Source organism: Oryza glaberrima, chromosome 12, assembly GCF_000147395.1.
Source record: "Oryza glaberrima chromosome 12, OglaRS2, whole genome shotgun sequence".
In the NCBI taxonomy this organism is placed as follows: domain Eukaryota; kingdom Viridiplantae; phylum Streptophyta; class Magnoliopsida; order Poales; family Poaceae; genus Oryza; species Oryza glaberrima.
This window is the reverse complement of record NC_068337.1, coordinates 20808718-20828297: the sequence shown is the minus strand read 5'-3', so window position 1 is coordinate 20828297 and position 19580 is coordinate 20808718. Positions and strand designations below refer to the sequence as shown.

The window sequence follows — 19580 nt, the reverse complement described above, 5'->3', positions numbered from 1 at the left end:
TAGATTTAATGAAACTAATAGTTGTAAATATTACTATATTTGTTTACAAGCTTAGTTAAACTTGAAGTAGTTTGACTTTGACAAAAGTCAAAACTACTTATATTCTGAAACGGAGAGAGTATTATTATAAATTTGTGCATTGTAAAATGTTTTTTATTCAGTTTAGCGAGAGCATTAGATCCAGTGGGCTCTAAAGTTTCTTTACAATTATTAGACTTTTATATAACAGTTTTTTACATAGACGGGTTTTATAGGGAAAGCTTTTTAGGTGGAGGTGGAGGAGAACGACTTCGTCTTTAAAGAGATACTCTTTTCTCGCTTGAGAGGCCTCCCATTTTACTTCTTTTCCTTCATAATTTTGAACAAAATCCAACATATCTCAAACAGACCATTTGAACTGCACCTCGCGACCTCATTTCAAACTGGCCGGGGATGCTTGAAAGTTAAAATGTGCAAAATTCAATCAATATACCACATAATTGTGAACTCTAAGACAATCGACCTTTTTCTCTTGAACAAATTCAAAATTTGGAAAGTTGAAAGCATACACGTCCCCCCCCCCCCCCCCCCCCCCCCTCAAATAACAGTCGAATTTTGGGGAAGCGGCCACCAAGGCGTCACTGCCATGAACGCCGGCTGTGTTCTTCCTTCCAGTTCACTAACCACCGCAACAGAGCTCCGGTGTTCAAGAGGTAAACAACGCCGCCGGTCACCGCTGATCCAATCCCCTCCCTGCATGGCTGCACTGTCCAAAAGTTGACGAACTTAATTACTACCTCTGGTTTTTAATATATGACGTCGTCGACTTTTTGATAAATATTTAGCCATTCGTCTTATTTAAAATTTTTGTGTAAATATAAAAAAAATTAAGCCATGCTTGAAGAACACTTGATAATAAATCAAGTCATAATAAAATAAAAGATAATTACATAAATTTTTTGAATAAGACGAATGTTCTAACACATCTAAAAGGTCAACAATGTCATATATTAAAAACGGAGGGAGTACAATCTATTGATTTATTTGCTAGCAAGCAAGTACTAGATTGTATGGGTCAGTATGAGATTCATCCATTCATTATCTGAACATCAACATTTATTGGCAAAATAAATGGTTAGATTGAATTTGCTCTTGCAGTGTTGTTCAGAATGCATAGAGAATTATACAGTGATTCAGTGAATATACCTGGAGCAAGAGGATCCCATTCATGACATTTCTTCAGGAGGAAATCTGCAAGCCTGCTCTTGATATCTTCAGCCTGTATTCATTGAGTTCCTTGAAAAAGGATCCTTCAGTCTGCATCAGTTTCTGGGGCTCTTCATACTCGACCATTTCCCCTGCAGCGGCCAAAGATTTAACATGGAACATTCATAAGAGAGTTTGGAAAATATTTAACAGAACAACCTTCTAGCATCTTATATTCCCTGCATAAGAGTTCTATCATGTTTGATGGAGGAAAATGGTATCTCTGAATTCTACAGAAAACTGATGGTTTGACATGAATTTGCAGCACATGGATTATCTAAGAGCTGATGGAATTAAATATAGCATGACTTTCGAAGCTTTTTTTCAAAATCATTCATACGGTTCAAACCTAGTCTCATTCTAGTTTGGGTACTATGGGCAAAACTTCTTGTAAACGCCAATGACACTATTTTAGATGCATTCATACCATCATTGACAACAAGTACCCTGGTGCAGTCCATCACTGTTGGAATCCGATGCGCGATTGTGATGATTGTGCTGTCTTTGAATTCTGTCCTGACGGTTTTCTGAATGACAGCATCAGTTGCATTGTCCATTGATGCTGTAGCCTCGTCAAGGATCAAGATGCGGCTTCGTCGCAGGAGGGCACGGCCCAAGCAAAGTAGCTGCCTTTGGCCCATGCTCCAGTTTGATCCTCCTTCCACAACTAAACAAATAAAGGAAATGCATTACAAAAATGAAACTGTTTATACACAGAACTGAGAATGAGGACATGAGGTGAAACACATACCAAGTGAATCCAACCCTTGCTTCTCATTAATTACTTCATCAAGTTGACATTTTCCTAGAAACTTGCAAATTATAATGTAAAAGAACCTATTTAGCTTTCAAAATTGGGAGAAGGGGAAGTGGGGAACGATTACTTAAATTGTGGAAAATCACATTACTTTCTTTCTGTTAAAGTTTCAAGAGTGAACTTTTGAGATTTCAGTGTAAGATTTGCATGGTAATTGAGAGTCCAACACCATTCAAGAAAGTTCTGCATTTTATTATTTATTTTGTCAACAAAGAGATACAATGTTCACGCAGCCAGAACATGCTAGATTGCTCGTATACAAATGTAAATTTAGATAACTGTAGTTAAAATAGCACTCAAGAGGACAACAGATGTCCTGGCCACTGAGAAGCATCCCATCTTGGGTATAGTTTGAAAATTTTAAGCATTATTTCCTACAGAAAATTAGATTATTTTATTGATTAATAAAGTAACTTAATGATGCATGTGGCTTTCTGAGCATGTATTCTTTATGTGTTATTTTTAAAATTTATTATTTATTGTACATCATTAAAAGAACAAAAGGATCAAAATTTAATAACCACATATGGAGTACCTACTTCCCAGATTTGTTTGTCCGAGAAATGCCCATGAGGATCCAAATTGTATCTTATGGAACCATTGAAAAGTATAGGATCTTGAGGAATAAGACCAATTCGAGATCGTAAGTCATGTAAGCCCATTGTTGTAATGTCTTGACCATCAATGGTTATCTTTCCTCCAGAAGGCTTGACAAGCCGGAAAATTGCATTTATCAAAGTTGTCTTTCCACTTCCTGTTCGACCAACTATCCCAATTTTATCCCCGCCTTGAAATGTGCAAGAAACTCCTTTCAGTACTGGAGAAGCATCTTGAGTATATTTAACCTGCTGAAATAAATATTGATCAGGCTTTTGGAGCATGCAGAAGTTTAATTTCATCTTTCATAATGAACACTTGATCCATAAAGTAATTACTGATAAAGTTTCATGGATAAGTCATACGGAATTAGTTTTTCCACACTTGCCTCCAAATCTTCAAGTACTATGCTACCAATCGAGGGCCAATCAACCGGAAGTTGATTGTCTTCCACAATATCTGGTGCCTCACTCACAATATCCATGTATTGGCTTATCCTTTCAACAGAAATTATTTGGTTTGCAAGGGAACACTGATTTTGAATGGAGAAAAGGAATAACATGTTTAGTGAAAGACCATAAGAAAGCACCATCCCTGCAACACCTGTAAAAGCAGAGACAAAAATTAACAATTATTAATTTACTTCTCCAATCATGCCTTAGGTAACTCTTAAAAAGAAAGCAACACGAATAGTATTATATGATGAAGAACTACATAAATAAGCTAAATTTTATGATCACATTTGGAGACCGAGTTAACATGTATCTCACCAGGACTTAATGTTCCCTGGGGAAGAAGAGTGATGATGAAAGCAGATGATGAAAGAATAGCAGTAGCCATTATCTCCAAACGTTGAGTCAACCATTCAGTTGCAGCGAAACAATGAAATGATGGGCTTGCATTATTGTCAATAAGCTCCAAAAATCTAGCAAAAAAACGACCTTCTTGCTTAAAGGCTCTTACTGTAACTGCTCCTGAAATTGATTCTGCAAGGTGATTGGCAACAAGAGATTTTGTAGTGCCATTGATCCGCATCAATTCTTTTGAAGAGGCTAAATAGTATCTCTGCAGTACAATGTTTCATCAAAACTATTAATAAGAAAACAATAAAAGATTTCTAAATTCATCCAAGAAAAACAAGTATTGAACAGACTGACCTGCAATCTGACGGCCATAACGATTATGGGTGCAGCAATAAACAAAATTGGCCAGGTAAAGAAACATAAAACACCCACATTGATATAAGCATTAAGTGTGGCACTAATACTGAAAGATAAAGTAAACGGGACATCAAGATCGATTACATTTAAGTCAGAAGATACCTGCATGAAGGAACATTATTACTTGCCACACACATTAGAATTACCGTGAATTAAATTGGAGTGAGCAAGATATAACTTCATAACTTTTTGAGTACTTACACGGCTAAGTATCCTTCCAATTGGAGTGGAATGAAAGAAAGACATTGGTGCACGAAATAGGGCAGTAAGTAGTTGGGAAAATAAAGACCTTGATGTCTGAAGACCTAGATCAACTGCCAACAGAGCTCTAAATAGTAAGAACATGATTGAACCAATTCCAATGGCCGTATACACCTGAACCAGATTAAATGTGCTTACACCGGGATTTTGAATATTGGCTGCAAGCCATGAGTTCTGTGCTAATTGTCCAGATGTGAATGCAATGTTAGCTATAGCTACAAGAATAGCATATATGTAGCCCTTATTCTGGCCCAAATACATCAAATAAGGCTTCAGACCAGTGCCACCAATTTCCCTCTCTTCTCTCCTAATTAGTTGATCAAATTCTGCATTCTTGATGGATTCTTTCCCCCCATCAAGAACAACAGCAATCTCCCTTTTGAAGGGGCTCTTATCTCCATTGTAGTCCACCATGTTATCGTTTGGAAAGTTGACAATATCTTTATGTGCATTCACAAGGTTCTGGAATTCTCTGGAAGATAATAGGAGCTCTTGGTAAGAAGCAGCATGCATAATCTGTCCTTGGGACATTAACTGCGGAAAAAACATCTTACTCTCTGTTAACAAAATAACCAGATTATTGAGGAGTGTGGATGGGCGAACAACGAAGCGGACACGAGTATATGTGATTATTGAGGCATCATGAGTCATGACAGTATCAAAATGCAAATTGCTCAACAAAGCATGAATACTTAATACTAGAATATAAGTGGTTATTGAGGCATCATGACGTTATCAAAACGCAAATTGCTCAAGAAAGCATGAATACTTACTAGAACAGAATCAAATGCATGCAAGAACTCCACTTGATGTGTTACTAGCAGAACCGTCTTTTCCGACAAAGCTCCCATCACATATTCCTACAGTGAAAGTGAGCTTTAAGAGAACCCAAAATGCATGCAACATAACCGAGAAGCCTGCAACTTACATTAAAAAGACTTGTAGCTGTATGTGCATCGACAGAGCTGAAAGGGTCATCTAAAAGATAAATATCCGCATCGTGATACAATGCACGAGCTAATTGAATGCGTTGCTTCTGCCCTCCACTAAGATTTGCTCCTCTTTCCCCGATTTGAGTAAGGTCACCAAAGGGCAAAATTTCAAGGTCATGCACCAGTGAACAAAACTTAAGAGTCTCTTCATATCTTGGCTTGTCCATGGTAGAACCAAAAAGTATATTGTCCTTCACAGATCCTGTTTGGATCCATGCATTCTGAGAAACATATGCTATTTTACCAGAAACTTGAATCTGCAATTATGCTCAACAAATTAAATTAGTGTTTAAAAACAAAAGCAATATAATAGCCCACACTTATGGGCATACCAGTAACCAACAAACTAGCACTTCATTACTCAAAAAACCGAAATCAAACAAAGTGATTTAGTTTGATAGAACAAAAACTAGCCCTTCATTACTACAAGTTTAGTTCATATTGCAACAAAATAGAGTAAATCATAACTGTATAACCATGTAATAAGAATGTTGTAAACATACATAAGTTGATGGTAGAAAAGGAGGTTAACAACAGTATGTGATAAATTTGACAGGAACAAACTGTGAGGGAACATAAAAAATATACCACTCCATCTGTCCTTGGGACTTCTCCCAGAATAGCTGCCAAAAGAGACGATTTTCCAGAACCAACCTCACCACAGATTGCTACCTTTGTCCCTGATTTCACCATCAAATTAATATTCCTCAGATTATAATTTTCAGAGCTATCCCATGAGAAACAGCCAGATTTGATTGCTATAGGATACTGGCTATGTGCAGAATACTCCATGGAAACTTGATCCTTTTGTAGCTCAGTTGCACCAAGAAATTCGTTTAACCGATTGAAGGCAGCCCTTGCTTGGATTACAGACCCGATGACATTTGGAATATGATTGATGGGATCCTGCACGAGACGCAGTGCAGCTACAAAGGTGAACACGTTGCTGGGATCAAGTGGGACTCCTAGAAAGTAGCATGCTAGAAATGTTGTAGCTGAAACAAGTGCAGGTGATGCCCAGAAAAGAACACTAGTATACGCTTTTCCCAGCTGGAATGCTGACAACCACTTTAGCTCCAACTCCCTTAACACCCTTGAAATGGTTCTCCCATGCATAAAGCTTCAAGATCTTCATGTTTGTGAGTGACTCGGACATAGTTTTCAACCTCATATCTTGAGCTTCCATGAGTTTACTTTGGATGTTTTGCTGTTGCTTGGCTAGAGGGGCATTCAACATCACAGTCAGCACTATAACAAAAACAGATGCTACTGTTGCAGGACCGACAGCATTATACAGTACCATCAAGGCAATACAAAGCTGGAGTCCTGTAGTCCATGTACGATGGAACCAGAAAGGGAATTCCCCAATCCTGTAGGTGTCCACCATGAGATAGTTCATTATCTCCCCGGAAGAATGCTCTGTGCTGGCAGAGCATGACAATTTCTGTTGCTTTCGATAAATCGCAGCTGACAAGAGTGATCTCACTTGAACACCCACTCTTCGCGTGCGAAAATACCACTGTCTCTGGGCTAGTGATTCTAGGCATTTGGAGAAAAGAAGTCCAAGAACTATGACAAAGCCTTCATGCTTGAAAGCTTCTTTTCCTGAAGACACATTGATGAACTCCTTCAGGAATAATGGACCAGCAGACAGAGTAAGCACCTTGAGCAATGCAAAGAACCCAGAAACAAGAATCTCCCTCTTGTAGCACGAAACAATTATCCAGAAAAGAGATGATTTACTGGCATCGATTTTGTTCATGAACATTGAGTATTGTGTGCCTGCTTCATCCTCAATACCCAAAGCAGGTATGTCTGTCTCTTCAAGAGGCTTCTCATAACCCTTCTTAATCAAGGGATTCATCCACCAAAACAACATCTTGCTGAAAAATCCAGCCGTTGAAAATGGAGAAACTGATCTCTTAGAATCGAAATCATGGTGATTGGCTTCATTGTTTAGCAGGCTGTGCAATCCGGTTGCTTTGTAGGCTGTGTCAGCTCTTTAATTAGAAAAAAGAAGCTAAATAAAAAAATGTTTTATGTATAATCGAATAGTACTTGCCAATAAACCTCATCTCCAAACTTAGCACACAAATTCAGGTTCAGAAGAAACAATAAATTGTGTAATTCAAGACAGTTTAAAACCCACTCTTCCGGAAATCGGAATCGGTGAATCGACTCAAGACTTTTGGATTCAATGAATTGTGCGATTCAGACTTCCCAGACTTTTGGACTTGCGTAATTCAGGACAGTTGAAAAATGAATTAATCATTTTTAGACTTTGGTTAGAGAAGAGAGGCGGTGAGAGGAGAATTCACTATTCACCTCGCGTCGTGCCGGCCACGCGGCGGCGCTGCGGCTGCAGGCCGGCCGGTGCCGCAGATGGGGAGGGAGCCAGCGAAAGCGGCGACGCATGTCGGACGGGACGGCGTCGTGCGGCGGCGGCGGAGGCGGAGGCGAGCAGAAGCGGCGGGGGGCGCCGCCGCGCGATCCCGGGGTGGCCGCCGGGAACGCCGTCGACGTCGCGACGCGGCGGGAACGAACGATCAAGGAATGGCGCCGCGGCGGCTGCGGCTGCTCCTCCCAACACGGCGGCGCTCATCTCGCACCGCCACCGCTGGCTCGCCGGAGCTAGCTCTAGCTCCGGGCGTGAAGCGAATTCGTCGGGGGAAGGCGGCAACGGCAAAGACGGCGGCGCGCACGTGTCGCTACAAAAGAGCTCCTCTGACGCCGCCCTAGGATCGGACCTAGCCTCACTGACATGTGGGCCACTAGTCAAAAGTGCAACGTCTTTTTTTTTAGCAATTTAGGTAGAAATAGGAAATTTTGTAGAAATACGATAAGTCACATTTATGGCTAATTATTCTCTCAGTGGTAGAAGACGTACCCGTCGAGATGTCAACAGTGAGACGCCTACAGTGACTTCGTCAATCTCAAGATATGCCAGTCTAGTCTTCTAGAGATGCTCATAAGGGTAGGGCGTGCGCATGCGTTTCTAAAATAGAAATATAGGAAAAAATAGTTTTAAAAAATGTAGGGAAAATATCAAAGAGATGTCGTCGTTTGGAAAGAGATGGGCTCCTTTAGAACGAAGGTTTTTAAAAACACACAAATAAGAAAAACACATGATTGATATATGACGTGCTACGGAAATCTATTGGAATTAAAAACACATGAATTTGAAAAATGATCTATTTGGATGGCTCACAGGAGAAAACGTAGGAATTTTGATGGAATCTACAGAGAAAGAAGAGAGACATATACAAAATGCATTAAACTTTCTCAAAGAAAAATTAAAATGAAGTTTGATCTCATATGTAGATTTCTTATGGAATTGAGGTATAGGATTGCAATCCAAAGGAATTTGTTTACCTCCAATCCTATCTTCCAAACAAGCAAATTAGAAAAAAATTCTAAGGATTTGAATCCTTCAAATTTTCTATAGAAGTCCTTCAATCCAAAGGAACGTAGTGGATGCTTGAATTCGTACGGAATTGTTGGCAAAAAGAACCATTCGTTTATTTTTCCTATACTCAATTCCTCTTTCCATTTTCCAAACAGATGAATAGTAGATCTTCCTATAGGATTTCAAATCCTATGTTTTTCCTCCAAAAATCCTTCAAACTAAAGGAGACCTAAACTTTTGTGTATGTGTCAAATTTCAACAAAAGAGCAAAAGTTGTAAGAGGCAAAAACCATATTTCTCCTGACAGAAGCACATACATCAATTAACCAATACAAGTCACTAACATTATATGGATCAGTAATTGAAGTAGCTACATCCATGATATATGTAGATTGTAGAAACACAAAACCCGTCAGTGCCTCAGTGGTAAGCAATCACCAGTAAGTACTCTTATCCATGATCCATGTGGTGATACAAAACATTGAGTGAGCAAAGTAACTAGTAAGTGCTCACATCTTTTGATCTATTTATCGGTACAAAACATCGCAGTAACCACTAAACAGTAAACAGTAAGCGACCTTTGCCATAGGCTCATATAGGCAAAGAAGCATAAAAATCCTGAACAATTTCTATACAGAAAAATACTCATATATAATTTTCTATGATCTATGTACCTGAGACCTACAGAAAACTAACTGAACTCAACTGAAATCTTTGCAGCAAAAACCTCAGACATCTCTCTTCATCTTAGCCCTTGTTTAGTTCTAAATTTTTTCTTTAAACTTTTAACTTTTCCATTACATCAAAACTTTCCTACACACACAAACTTCCAACTTTTCCGTCACATCGTTCCAATTTTGGTGTGAACTAAATCACCAAAAAGTAGAAGTTACAAAAACAACCGCCAACCCTCCGCCGCATCCCCTCCAAGCTCCAACCCCATCCCTTAGAAACTTGATAATTTAACACTTTTTTCGTTGCCCAATTCTCCATCAGAGGGGCAATGTGCAACTTTTGCGCGCATTGTATGTAATATTGTATACCTTATGGCATTGAGGAGGTCAGGGTTCTCGCAGCGGGGGTCCACCTCGGTTATCATGACCGCCACTGGCTTCCTCCACTCAAGGCACTGGCCTCCTCGCCGCCACTGGTTGCGTCACGGTTACCATCGGCGATGGAGTGGAGGGGGTGAGGAATGAGGAAAGAGACAGACGTCGCTTGCCCACCTCCGAAACCTAGAGGATTTTTTTTTTGTTTTTACATTTTTTAATTAATATTTATAAAAAAAATAATTTTCCGTTTTGAAAATTTACAAATCTGGACACGCCTCATGCCCTTTAGGAGACGATCTTTAAAATCTAGATTCATATTTTGTAAAAATTTTGATAAAAAATGAAAAAAAAATCTACCCGGAGCGTGCGGTTTTAATTTCACATGGTCCAGGCCCATCTAATTGGGCTGGGCCTTAGGCCCATGTGGGAATCGCACAAATATTATAGCGCGTGAACCATTTTTTTTCTTTTTGGGATAATAATGTTTTTGTTTTTTTATCCTTGTATATTTTTTTTTTTTTGAAATTTCACCTGAAAAAAGTACCAGTAAAATGAAACACCATCAGCTTTCAATTACTCTCACTTTGCAGATACTTGGTTTTACAAACTCTAACCACTAGCATTTCATCTTTTGCCTGCTACTCCCTCTATTCTGAAACATAAACATTTCTACTTTTCAAACTTGGTACATAAATATTAGTATTTCTTGGACACCACTTACAAATGCACGGGGAATCCAAGCAATTTCAGTTAAACAAACGACTAGAGAAATTCAAGCGATTTAAAAATCAAATTTTGACCAATCAGGCGATGGGGGAGGGGGCAGAATACAAGTAGGACATTTAAGAAATGTTTCCCTTAACTTCAATCTTTATGAATAAATTCGTGTTAAAACTTAAAAACAGATGTCAAATCTAATAATGCGACTGGGCATTTCTTAGATGACATTTAAATTATTTGCAGCCAAAGTTTGAATAATGTGAAATTGAAGGCACAATTCCATATTTCTTCCATCCATGGTCGAAGTAGCAAGAATGATTGGGTTCTGATGGGATTCTAAACATGGTTACAGTAACAGAGAAGGAATCAGAGCAGAACAAAAGAACAGGTTGAACCTTACAATGTTGATGGTGCAACTTTCATGCATAATCAGGATCAGCAACTCGAATACAATTTGGTTGTCGATCGTCAGAACAATCTACACAAGATCATTGTCGCCTTCGCGTTACAGAGTCGAGCTTGGTCAACATTCGACTAGGCATAAATTGGAGTTGTCATGGAAGAATTCACCAAAAGTGCCAGCCTCAGCTCCAGTACTCTCTACCTTGGTCAGAATTCTGAAGCTGCAGGTGGAACTTCAGGCCAAGAGGATTCAGGAGGCAGCTCCCTCGTCTTGCTCAATCTTCAGCAATGGCTGTATCAATCAGCATCACCAGCAGTAACCACGCGGGAGGTGCGAATCCTGATCAGGCTAGCGTGTCGCTGCACCGCCTGCAAAATTGTGTCAATTGATCGTTCGCCTCATAAGGGATCTCCATTCATTCCTCAATGCTGCTATTTTTTGCAGCAGCGGATGCATTTCGCTGCATCTGAGTCTGGACATTGTACTGCCTTTGCAGCTCTCGAAGTCTCTCCAGAAGTTGTTGGAACGATGGACGGAGTTGTGAGTCACTGTTCACAGCAAGGATATGTTTGTCATCAGAAAATGTAACAGGCAAGAGAATACAACTTCATTCAATGAAGATGAGGGTTTGAGAAGTTCAAGTCCATCAAAAGACATAATAAAGAAAAAAGGTAACTTTTCATGAACTGTAAAAAGCAAAGGGAAAAAAGAGTGCATACGTTTCCCAACAACTCAGGATAAGTGACGTCCACTGAGGATCTGTTTCACTAGGAATCTCCAACCTGTGGTTCATGAAACCAACTGCACCAATGACCTACATAAGAAACAGTCTCACAAATTAATACGACCCTAGTCAAAACTTTGACAACAAGTATGATATAAGAAAGAATTAGCCCAATAAGAGTTACAACGCGCAAACATGCTGGGCTACTCAGTAAAATATCACTATCTTGGGAAATTTCTGGTCTCTACAAAATCACAAATACAAAAAGACAATAACTGTTTCTTGTAAGCCCAAAGATCAAATTTCTGGGTGAACAATCATACCAGCATTACATTCAAAGAGTTTGATTCAACATCCATATGCACCATCTCCTAGGCCCTAGCTCATGTTGTAGTACCAAAATGAAAGGAAAAGCAATGTAGCCGACAAAAATGGTTAATTCTATTGCTTACTTCTACGATAACTGTCATCCAAATATTTTTTTACATTACATGAAGCTGCTAAAATAAATATTGCTCTTAACAATCTAGTGGTCATAACTATAACCAAACATATGGTCAAAATAAGTTTTAAAGACAAAAGAATATACCTGCATCGAATTAAGATTTTCCCAGGGTATCTTCTGAGTAACAAGCTCCCACAGGATGACCCCATAACTATAAACATCAGACCTATATAGCAATGGAAAGCATTAGTAATCATTTTCTACAGACATGACTAGGATTTTTTATTGATTAGGACTGTCCCAACTTACTTCTCGTCAGAAGGCTCATTGCGCAACACCTCTGGAGCCATCCATTGTGGCTGGATATCAAGTCAACATCAATAGAGTTAATCAGGGCAAACTGCAAGGGAAAGCTCTTCTGCTAATCACATTATGCATGCTGGTACTTACTGTTCCTTTTCCAGTTTTTGTTGTCAGGAATGTTTCACGCTTGAGACGTGAAAGACCAAAATCTGCAACCTGATTAAGTCGGATAAAATGTGAGGCGGCAAGCAAAAAAAGCAAAAAGGCCTGGAATGCAAATTAACTTCACTGTACCTTGACAGTCCAGTTCTTATCAACCAAAAGATTGGATGATTTTAAATCCCGATGAATAATAGGTGGGCTGGAATGGTGAAGATAGTTCATCCCCCTTGCCTGTAGAAGTATTTTTTAAAAAAAAAAATAATAAAAAAACTAACTAACAACTGCTAAAGAATTATACATATGGCAAACAAATGTAAGATAATAAAAAAGTATTAATTATACAGAGATTAACAAGTTCATAACTCAAATATGAAGCAAAACTGAGCTGGCCCAAAACTACTTGCTGAGACACGTGGCTTTTTTTTACATGCGATGTTGCAATTCAACTTTCAAGTTCATGCAGCACAATCACCTTTTGATTCTTTCGGTCAATAAAAAAACTTTTAGATTCTAACTTTACTCAATATCTATTAGACACTGCGATCAGAGAATGTTGCACTGGTTGCCCTATCATTTACTGCAACTTTTACTAAACCTTGGATCTGTTGCTGACTTGATATATGACAAAAATCCATATATAACTTATGTTCACAAATTAAATTAAATGAACTTACAATATCTAAAGCCATGTGAACACGTCGTCTCCAATCCAACTTGGTATTGTTCCTTTGAAGTAAGCGAAACAAACTTCCACTGCATTCGAGAAACAATGTGATGAAAATGAGACCTAGATGAAATATTGTGTAAGTACAAGAAAAGGATCAGCTATTCAAAATATGAATAGAACCAATCCAAGTAAAACTTTTAGCGAAGTCTTGATTTATTATTATGGTAGGCAATACATCTATCTGTAGCTGGAAAAATCATTTCTAAAGAGTGAACCTAAGATTTTGTTCCCAGGCCAAACACTGCACGGTGCATAATAATAGAGTGGCCCGCTTCAATTTCTTTAGTCCATCACTGTCATCATAATATGCTTATCAAGGGGAAAGGGATAATGATTCCTATGTTATCCTGAATTATTTTTTTGTGTGTGTCTGGTTGGGGTGTGGGGGGGGGGGGGGGGGGGGAGGGCCTTAAACATTAATTCCTTGATAACTTATTACAAAATCAACGATATAACCAAATTTAAACAAGCAGCTCTGCTCAATCGCAGGTAGCCTTGCAAGAGAGCAATACTACATACACATAGTAATCAATTAGATAATTCAAAAATCTAAGCTGTCTTTAAAAGGTAGGGGATATACCGTGGGAGGAACTCTGTTACGATACAGAGGCGTTGTGGAGATGTAACCGCACCCATGAAGAGAAGTATATTAGGATGGCGTAGTTTCTTCATAAGGGATACCTTCACAGGATTAACAATATACATTCAAAAAGTAGAATATTTAAACTGAAAGTCACAATTTCTCAAGCAAACGTGCACTTCATATTCATGTTTGAGAATCATCAAATATATTCAAACTTTTTCAGTATGTTATTTTTATATTTACTTAGATCAATATACTTGGCAACCATGGCAATGATAGGTTTTATGGGCATCCTGAAAACCTGAATTGGCTTTACATTTCAAGTTTCTTTTAAGCCTCTCAAACTAAAAAGAGAGCATCACAATTATACTGCTAATCAGGTTTAACAACAGAAAGAAAGTCAACTGGAAAGAGAGACAAGGTTTATTTTCAGATGTTGTAGCTGGAGATGGAAATCTACCTCTTGTCGGAAGGTCTGTATCACTTCTTCTGAATATTCTTGCTTAGAGAAAACTTTAACAGCCACATCCTGCAAAACATGCCACAGAAAATGAAGAAATTAATAGCAAAAGTAAACATATAACACTTATTCATGAAACATTGGAACAATCGAACATACCGAGCCATACCACAAAGCATGATATACTGTTCCACACGAGCCTGCAGAGATCAAAATTGAGAGGGACACAATTTAAAAGGGCATTCAGCATAATACACTACAAACAGGTGTGTATTTTAATCGTTCATATGATTTTAGTCATGCTTGCACTCCTTTGAGATTTTTGAATTTCATCTAAGCCTTAGCAACTGAATAGACGATGGCTTCACTAGAAAAGCTTCAGCTCCAGAGTTTCTAGGCTAGACATGGAGAGATCCTGGAAGAGTAGCTTAACCTACAAAGCTTATTTGAAGCTTTACAAGCGTCCAAACACAAATGTTTGGAAAAGTTTAAGAGCAACCTACTTGGTGGATGCAAGTTTACCTAATGTTTGAAGTCCTAGGGATTGGTCAGCTAGAAAATGACTGCAAATTTTAAAACATACTAAAACTGATACTATCCAAAGAGCCCAAAGCTCTAGGCTCTCATTAGGAGTTAAAGCAACTATATGGTTTGGTTCTACTCAGGTTAGAGCTAAGGACTTAGAAACAGAATTCAGCAAAACAGTAGATAAATTTGATATTACACGGTAAGGGTATATGCATATATGGTGAGCATAACTGTAGCTAATAATATTTCCATAATATTGTAGGTTTTACTAATTTCTAATGAGTTAGAACTATAAATAGTAACGGTGAACATCACATCTCGAAGGCCAAGAAATGCTAATAACGTTATTTAGAATATCAGAAGGTCGAGCGATAAATTATAGAGTTGTCTTGATAAAAAGAGGTTATGCAACAGATATAGATTTAGAAAATGAAGAGGGGAGCATAGTAGGTATCCTAAACTAACTCTATGCAGAAAAGGCAAGTTTGGACAAATACTATGGAAATAATGAAACTGTGCATAAAAAATTTAAAAACTCCCATACAATACTTGTATGCACAAAGGTTTTAAGGAAGCATTCAAAAAAGGAGAATGGACTACCTTGACCAATTTGTTCTCCAATGACAAGGTCTTCCCACAGGATTTCATAATCCAAACAATCTGCTTCATGATCTACTTTGTAAAGAGCACTACTATTAGTACTACCCGTGCTGCTTGCACTGCTTGTGCTGTTATTGTTGAAAGAGGACCAGGAACCTGATGCCTCATTTTTGTTAGGTTGGTTATATTCAGCACCTTGACCATCTTGAGTTATGGCAGAATCAGAAATTTTCTGATGATTCTGGCTGCCATCTTGCTCCCCATGCAACCACGGCCAGGTCGCTTGGTTCTTCACATCAGGTCCATCGTTATCCCGCCCCTTCCAAGGCCATGATATCCCTTTCTTGTTCAGCAGTGCCTCTGCCTTTGAACTCAAGATCCTGTGGAACCCTACTTTTCCTTCTGATTCATCACTGTTCATTTTGGCAGTTTTCCCAGGGGAACTCTCTTCTGTAGCAAAGGCTCCGCGTGGTGCGTCCCCTCTTGGCGTAGTTGTTCCACTAGACGTTGGCTCCTCCTTGGCATCACGATCAGAACAATGACTCTCACCGCTACCACCTTCCCGCTCAATGCCATTTTCATCTGCCCTGACTCTAGAACGAACTTTATTTGTGACCTTCGTAGCCTGTGTTGTTATTCTAAAAATCAAAAAGGAATATGCTAGGAACAAATAAACATAGACAATATTTTATTGCAGTTCGTATTTATATCTGCTGTTTGCTAGAAATAAGAACTCACCAAATTTGTTATCTTGGAGGCTATAGTAGACTGCAAAGGTTGCTGAGAGTCAAATGGGCTTCTGCTCAACAAACTGGCTTTGCGATTGCTGTTGCTGCAACTAGCTTCACAGTAGGTCCTAGAAGATTCTGGATGGGGCCTTGCACAGATTGAAGGGCCACTGATTATCTCCTCTATTGTGCGCAAATCACTTGAAACGCAAACAATGCCCACCAAACTGCCATCCTCATCATAAAAAGGAGTGTTGGTGGCAACAGCTGAAAATCTATCTCCAGCTCTGTTCTTAACTGGAAACTTTCCGGTCCAACTCTCACCCAGAGATATGCGTCGGAAGATGTCATTTACCACATTGATATCACAGGAATCAATCAGCAGCATGAGGCCATCCTCACCAAGTGCTTCTGATGCTGGATAACCATACAGTTTCTCTGCAGATCGATTCCTGCGTCATAGTAAATGCAAGGTTTAATGAGGAAGGAGAAGAGAAGATCTGTGCACAATTGCAGACTGCAAGAAAATACCAAAGCTTATGCTATATCGCAAAGTTGAGGAGCAGGTATGTGCTTATCGAACTATGTTTCTTTTCTAATGTACTCCTAAATGGTTCTATCCACAAGCAATATGCGTCAGACAATATTATATCAATTACATCTACATAATAAGCAGTGTTAGCTTACCAAGTTAAGCTCAAATCTTGACTACTGATCTTGATCCACTAACTTACGACATGCCTTATCGCTTTGCTATGTACTACCAAAGTTAATGTCTTCTTCAATCTGGCAAAAGTTCCCTTTCAAAGAATGCAAAAACTCATTACTAAAAGCAACTAAAATCTAGACATCCACTACAAAATTTATTTGATTCAACAGTCAAAAAAAACCTATAGCCTTACACGCGTAAGGTTTCGTTACTTCAAGTACGTGCGTGTACTGCTGCTCAAACTTGTTAAATCCATCCATGGTGAAAATGAGACCACAACCAAAATGCATCAAGAGTCTCTTCTAGGGGTTAGTACTGTTTCAAAGTTGGAAAGAGATAAAATAGCCTAAATCTCAAGCTGATACATTCCGATATACGGGTCACTTCATCTAAAGCACACGACAACACTAGATCATCCTACATCATCAAACACGGCATTTCCTCAAACATTTAGCATATGCTATGAAAAAAAAAGAACAAGAAGAAGAAAATCTCACCAGTATATGATCTTCCCTTCGAGGTCAAGAATGTGTACGGACTGCCCCAGCGACTGCAACACCCTGGTGTACTGCTTCTCCGTCAACCCGCCGCCCGCGGCCGCGGCGGCGCGGCCCTCGCGCTGCAGCGGCGACGAGTGCGGGAACGACGCGGAGCCGCGCGCCCAGGCGCGCGCCCCGCCCTCGAACCCCCCGGAGAGCCGCCTCGCCGGCAGCGGCGGCGGGTGCGGCGGCGGCGGCGCCGCGCCGCGCCGCGGCGAGACCGACTGCGACCGCCTCCGCTCCGCGGCGGCGGCGGCGCCGCCGAGCTTGGACATCTCCTGCTTGAGCTGCGCTTGCCCCACCTCCAGCTCCCGGATCTTCTTCAGGAGCTCCTCGCCGCTCGCCTCCATCTCCGACGCCGACGACGACGCCGCCACGGCCACGAAATCGGCGCCCAAAATCTCAACCAAATCGAGCTCGGCGCGGCATCACCACCACCACGCGGCCGCGACCTCTCGGAGCTCCAAAGGGCCGCTGCTCCTTCGCGCGGTTTCCGAGGCAGATTCGAGCTCAAGAACTCGACCGAATCCTCCTCCTCCTCCTCCTCCTGAGATCCCCAGTTGCAATATCCAGTGATTTCTCGAGCCAAAAAACAGCAATAAATCGATCTTTTTGCTCTCCACAAGCAGTTCTTGGCTTCTTCTACTGCTGCTACTGCTACAAGTACATCAAAGTTGGGTGGAATTGTGGAAATGGAATCTCTCTCTCTCTCTCACAAACACCCAAAAGAGAAGAATTTTGCTTGTGAAAATAAAAAGAAAAAGAAAGAGAAAAAAAACACAATGGAGAATAAAATAGTATACAGGGATAGGAGACAGAGAGAGAGAGAGAGGAATTAATAATGAGGCATGGGGAAATGAGATGACTTGGTGAGTTGTTCTTGAGGCTTCTCTCTTCTACTCCTCTTGTGATTGGTGAGCTTAGCAATAAAAAATAAAATAAAATAAAAGGGGGCTCTGCTATTGTCTCCCAATTTTTGGATCTGAATTTATTTACTTTGTTTGTTTATTTTGTGCTGTTATTTTAATTAAATTTGTTTGTTCACTGTCTTCGGTCCTGTTTAGATTCTAACTTTTTTTCTTCAAACTTTTAATTTTTCCATCACATCAAACTTTCCTACACACAAACTTTTATCTATTCTATCACATCGTTCTAATTTATTCAAATTTTCAATTTTGTTGTGGAACTAAACGCAGCCTTTCTCTTTTTGTTGTGATGATCCACACAGGGCCTGTCTCTGTCCCTATCCATCTACCTTGCTGCCAATGCCAACCTGTGTCGTCATCTCTAAGAGAAAAAAAAAAGAAAGGGAGGAAATTGGTTAGCTTACTCTGCTAATGACAACCTTAATCCTACTACTACTACTACCTGCTTTGCTTACCTGGTGTTGCCACAATTTTGGCTTTGGGTTGGGGTTTGTCCTGTCACTGCTTGTTTGGTGTTCAGAGCTGTGATGTTGCCTTTTCTTTTATGTGTGTGTGTATCTTTTCTTGTTGTGATTAATTTTGCTTGGTTGATGTTTTTTAGGGTAACCTTTGTGGATGGCTTTTGATTAGCACTTTTAACCTCTCCTGGGACCACAGGTTTGCCGACCACAATGCAGTTCATTTTCTTTTTCCTTCTCTTGTTATGTTCTTATAGCCCCATCGATTGGTCTAATAAGTTAAAACAAAAGTTAAAATTTAAATTTTTAAACTTAATTTTAAAGTTTATTTTAAGATATTTTCAACTTAATTTTGTTTAGCCTTGACTTTTAAGCCACTAACAAATATATAAAACTTTTACCTATGAATTAATTTTTATTTCCCAATAAATTAGTTTGGCTTATTAGGGAATATAGGTAGCTGACGAGGCTCTTACTTTTTTTTTTCCTGCCTCTGTGGTCTAGCAATATCAACACCAAATATATCCAAGATATAGTATCGTAGAGCTTGGTTTTTAATTTATTACACTCTTATTAAAAAAAGCTGCAAGATATATTGGCAACAAAAAAGAAGGGTGTTCTCAGAAATTAAAAGAAAAAGGAATAAGAAAGGTGGAGATAAGTACTCTATGTATTACTCAACCTCTTTTAAGGGACAAAAGACTGTAGCTACCTGCACAAGCGGATACGCCCTCCTTTGGGGAAAAAAAGCAGCTATGAATCTGAGCATGGAATCAATTTTTCTCTTGAGGGTTAGAAAACGCAGGATGTATGTACCTACATACGGTGTGTGCACATGTTTTTCTGCTAAAAATAATATATTAAATATTGACTTTTTTTTCTAACAAAATGATCCCTCTAGCTTGAAACATGGGCACTTAGAGCATGTAAAATAGATGGTTGTAAGCTAGCTATAAGCACATGTGAAGAAAAAGG

At 39.4% G+C, this 19580-nt stretch overlaps 1 protein-coding gene and 1 pseudogene across 1 annotated transcript; both read right to left on the bottom strand.

The window, feature by feature from the left end:
* Nucleotides 1-592: 592 nt before the first annotated feature.
* Nucleotides 593-7786, bottom strand: LOC127757299 (ABC transporter C family member 10-like; annotated as a pseudogene).
* A 2773-nt stretch (nucleotides 7787-10559) lies between these two features.
* LOC127757294 (probable serine/threonine-protein kinase SIS8) lies at nucleotides 10560-18016 on the bottom strand. The gene is made up of 13 exons (XM_052282795.1): nucleotides 17180-18016; nucleotides 15984-16425; nucleotides 15246-15870; nucleotides 14277-14317; nucleotides 14118-14186; nucleotides 13655-13755; nucleotides 13022-13100; nucleotides 12480-12578; nucleotides 12333-12401; nucleotides 12192-12241; nucleotides 12027-12108; nucleotides 11433-11527; nucleotides 10560-11261 (listed from the first exon to the last, which is right to left on the bottom strand). Exons 1-13 carry the CDS (start codon nucleotides 17569-17571, stop codon nucleotides 11129-11131), a joined length of 2277 nt encoding a protein of 758 aa, XP_052138755.1. The 5' UTR covers nucleotides 17572-18016; the 3' UTR covers nucleotides 10560-11128.
* Between the last annotated feature and the right edge of the window lie 1564 nt (nucleotides 18017-19580).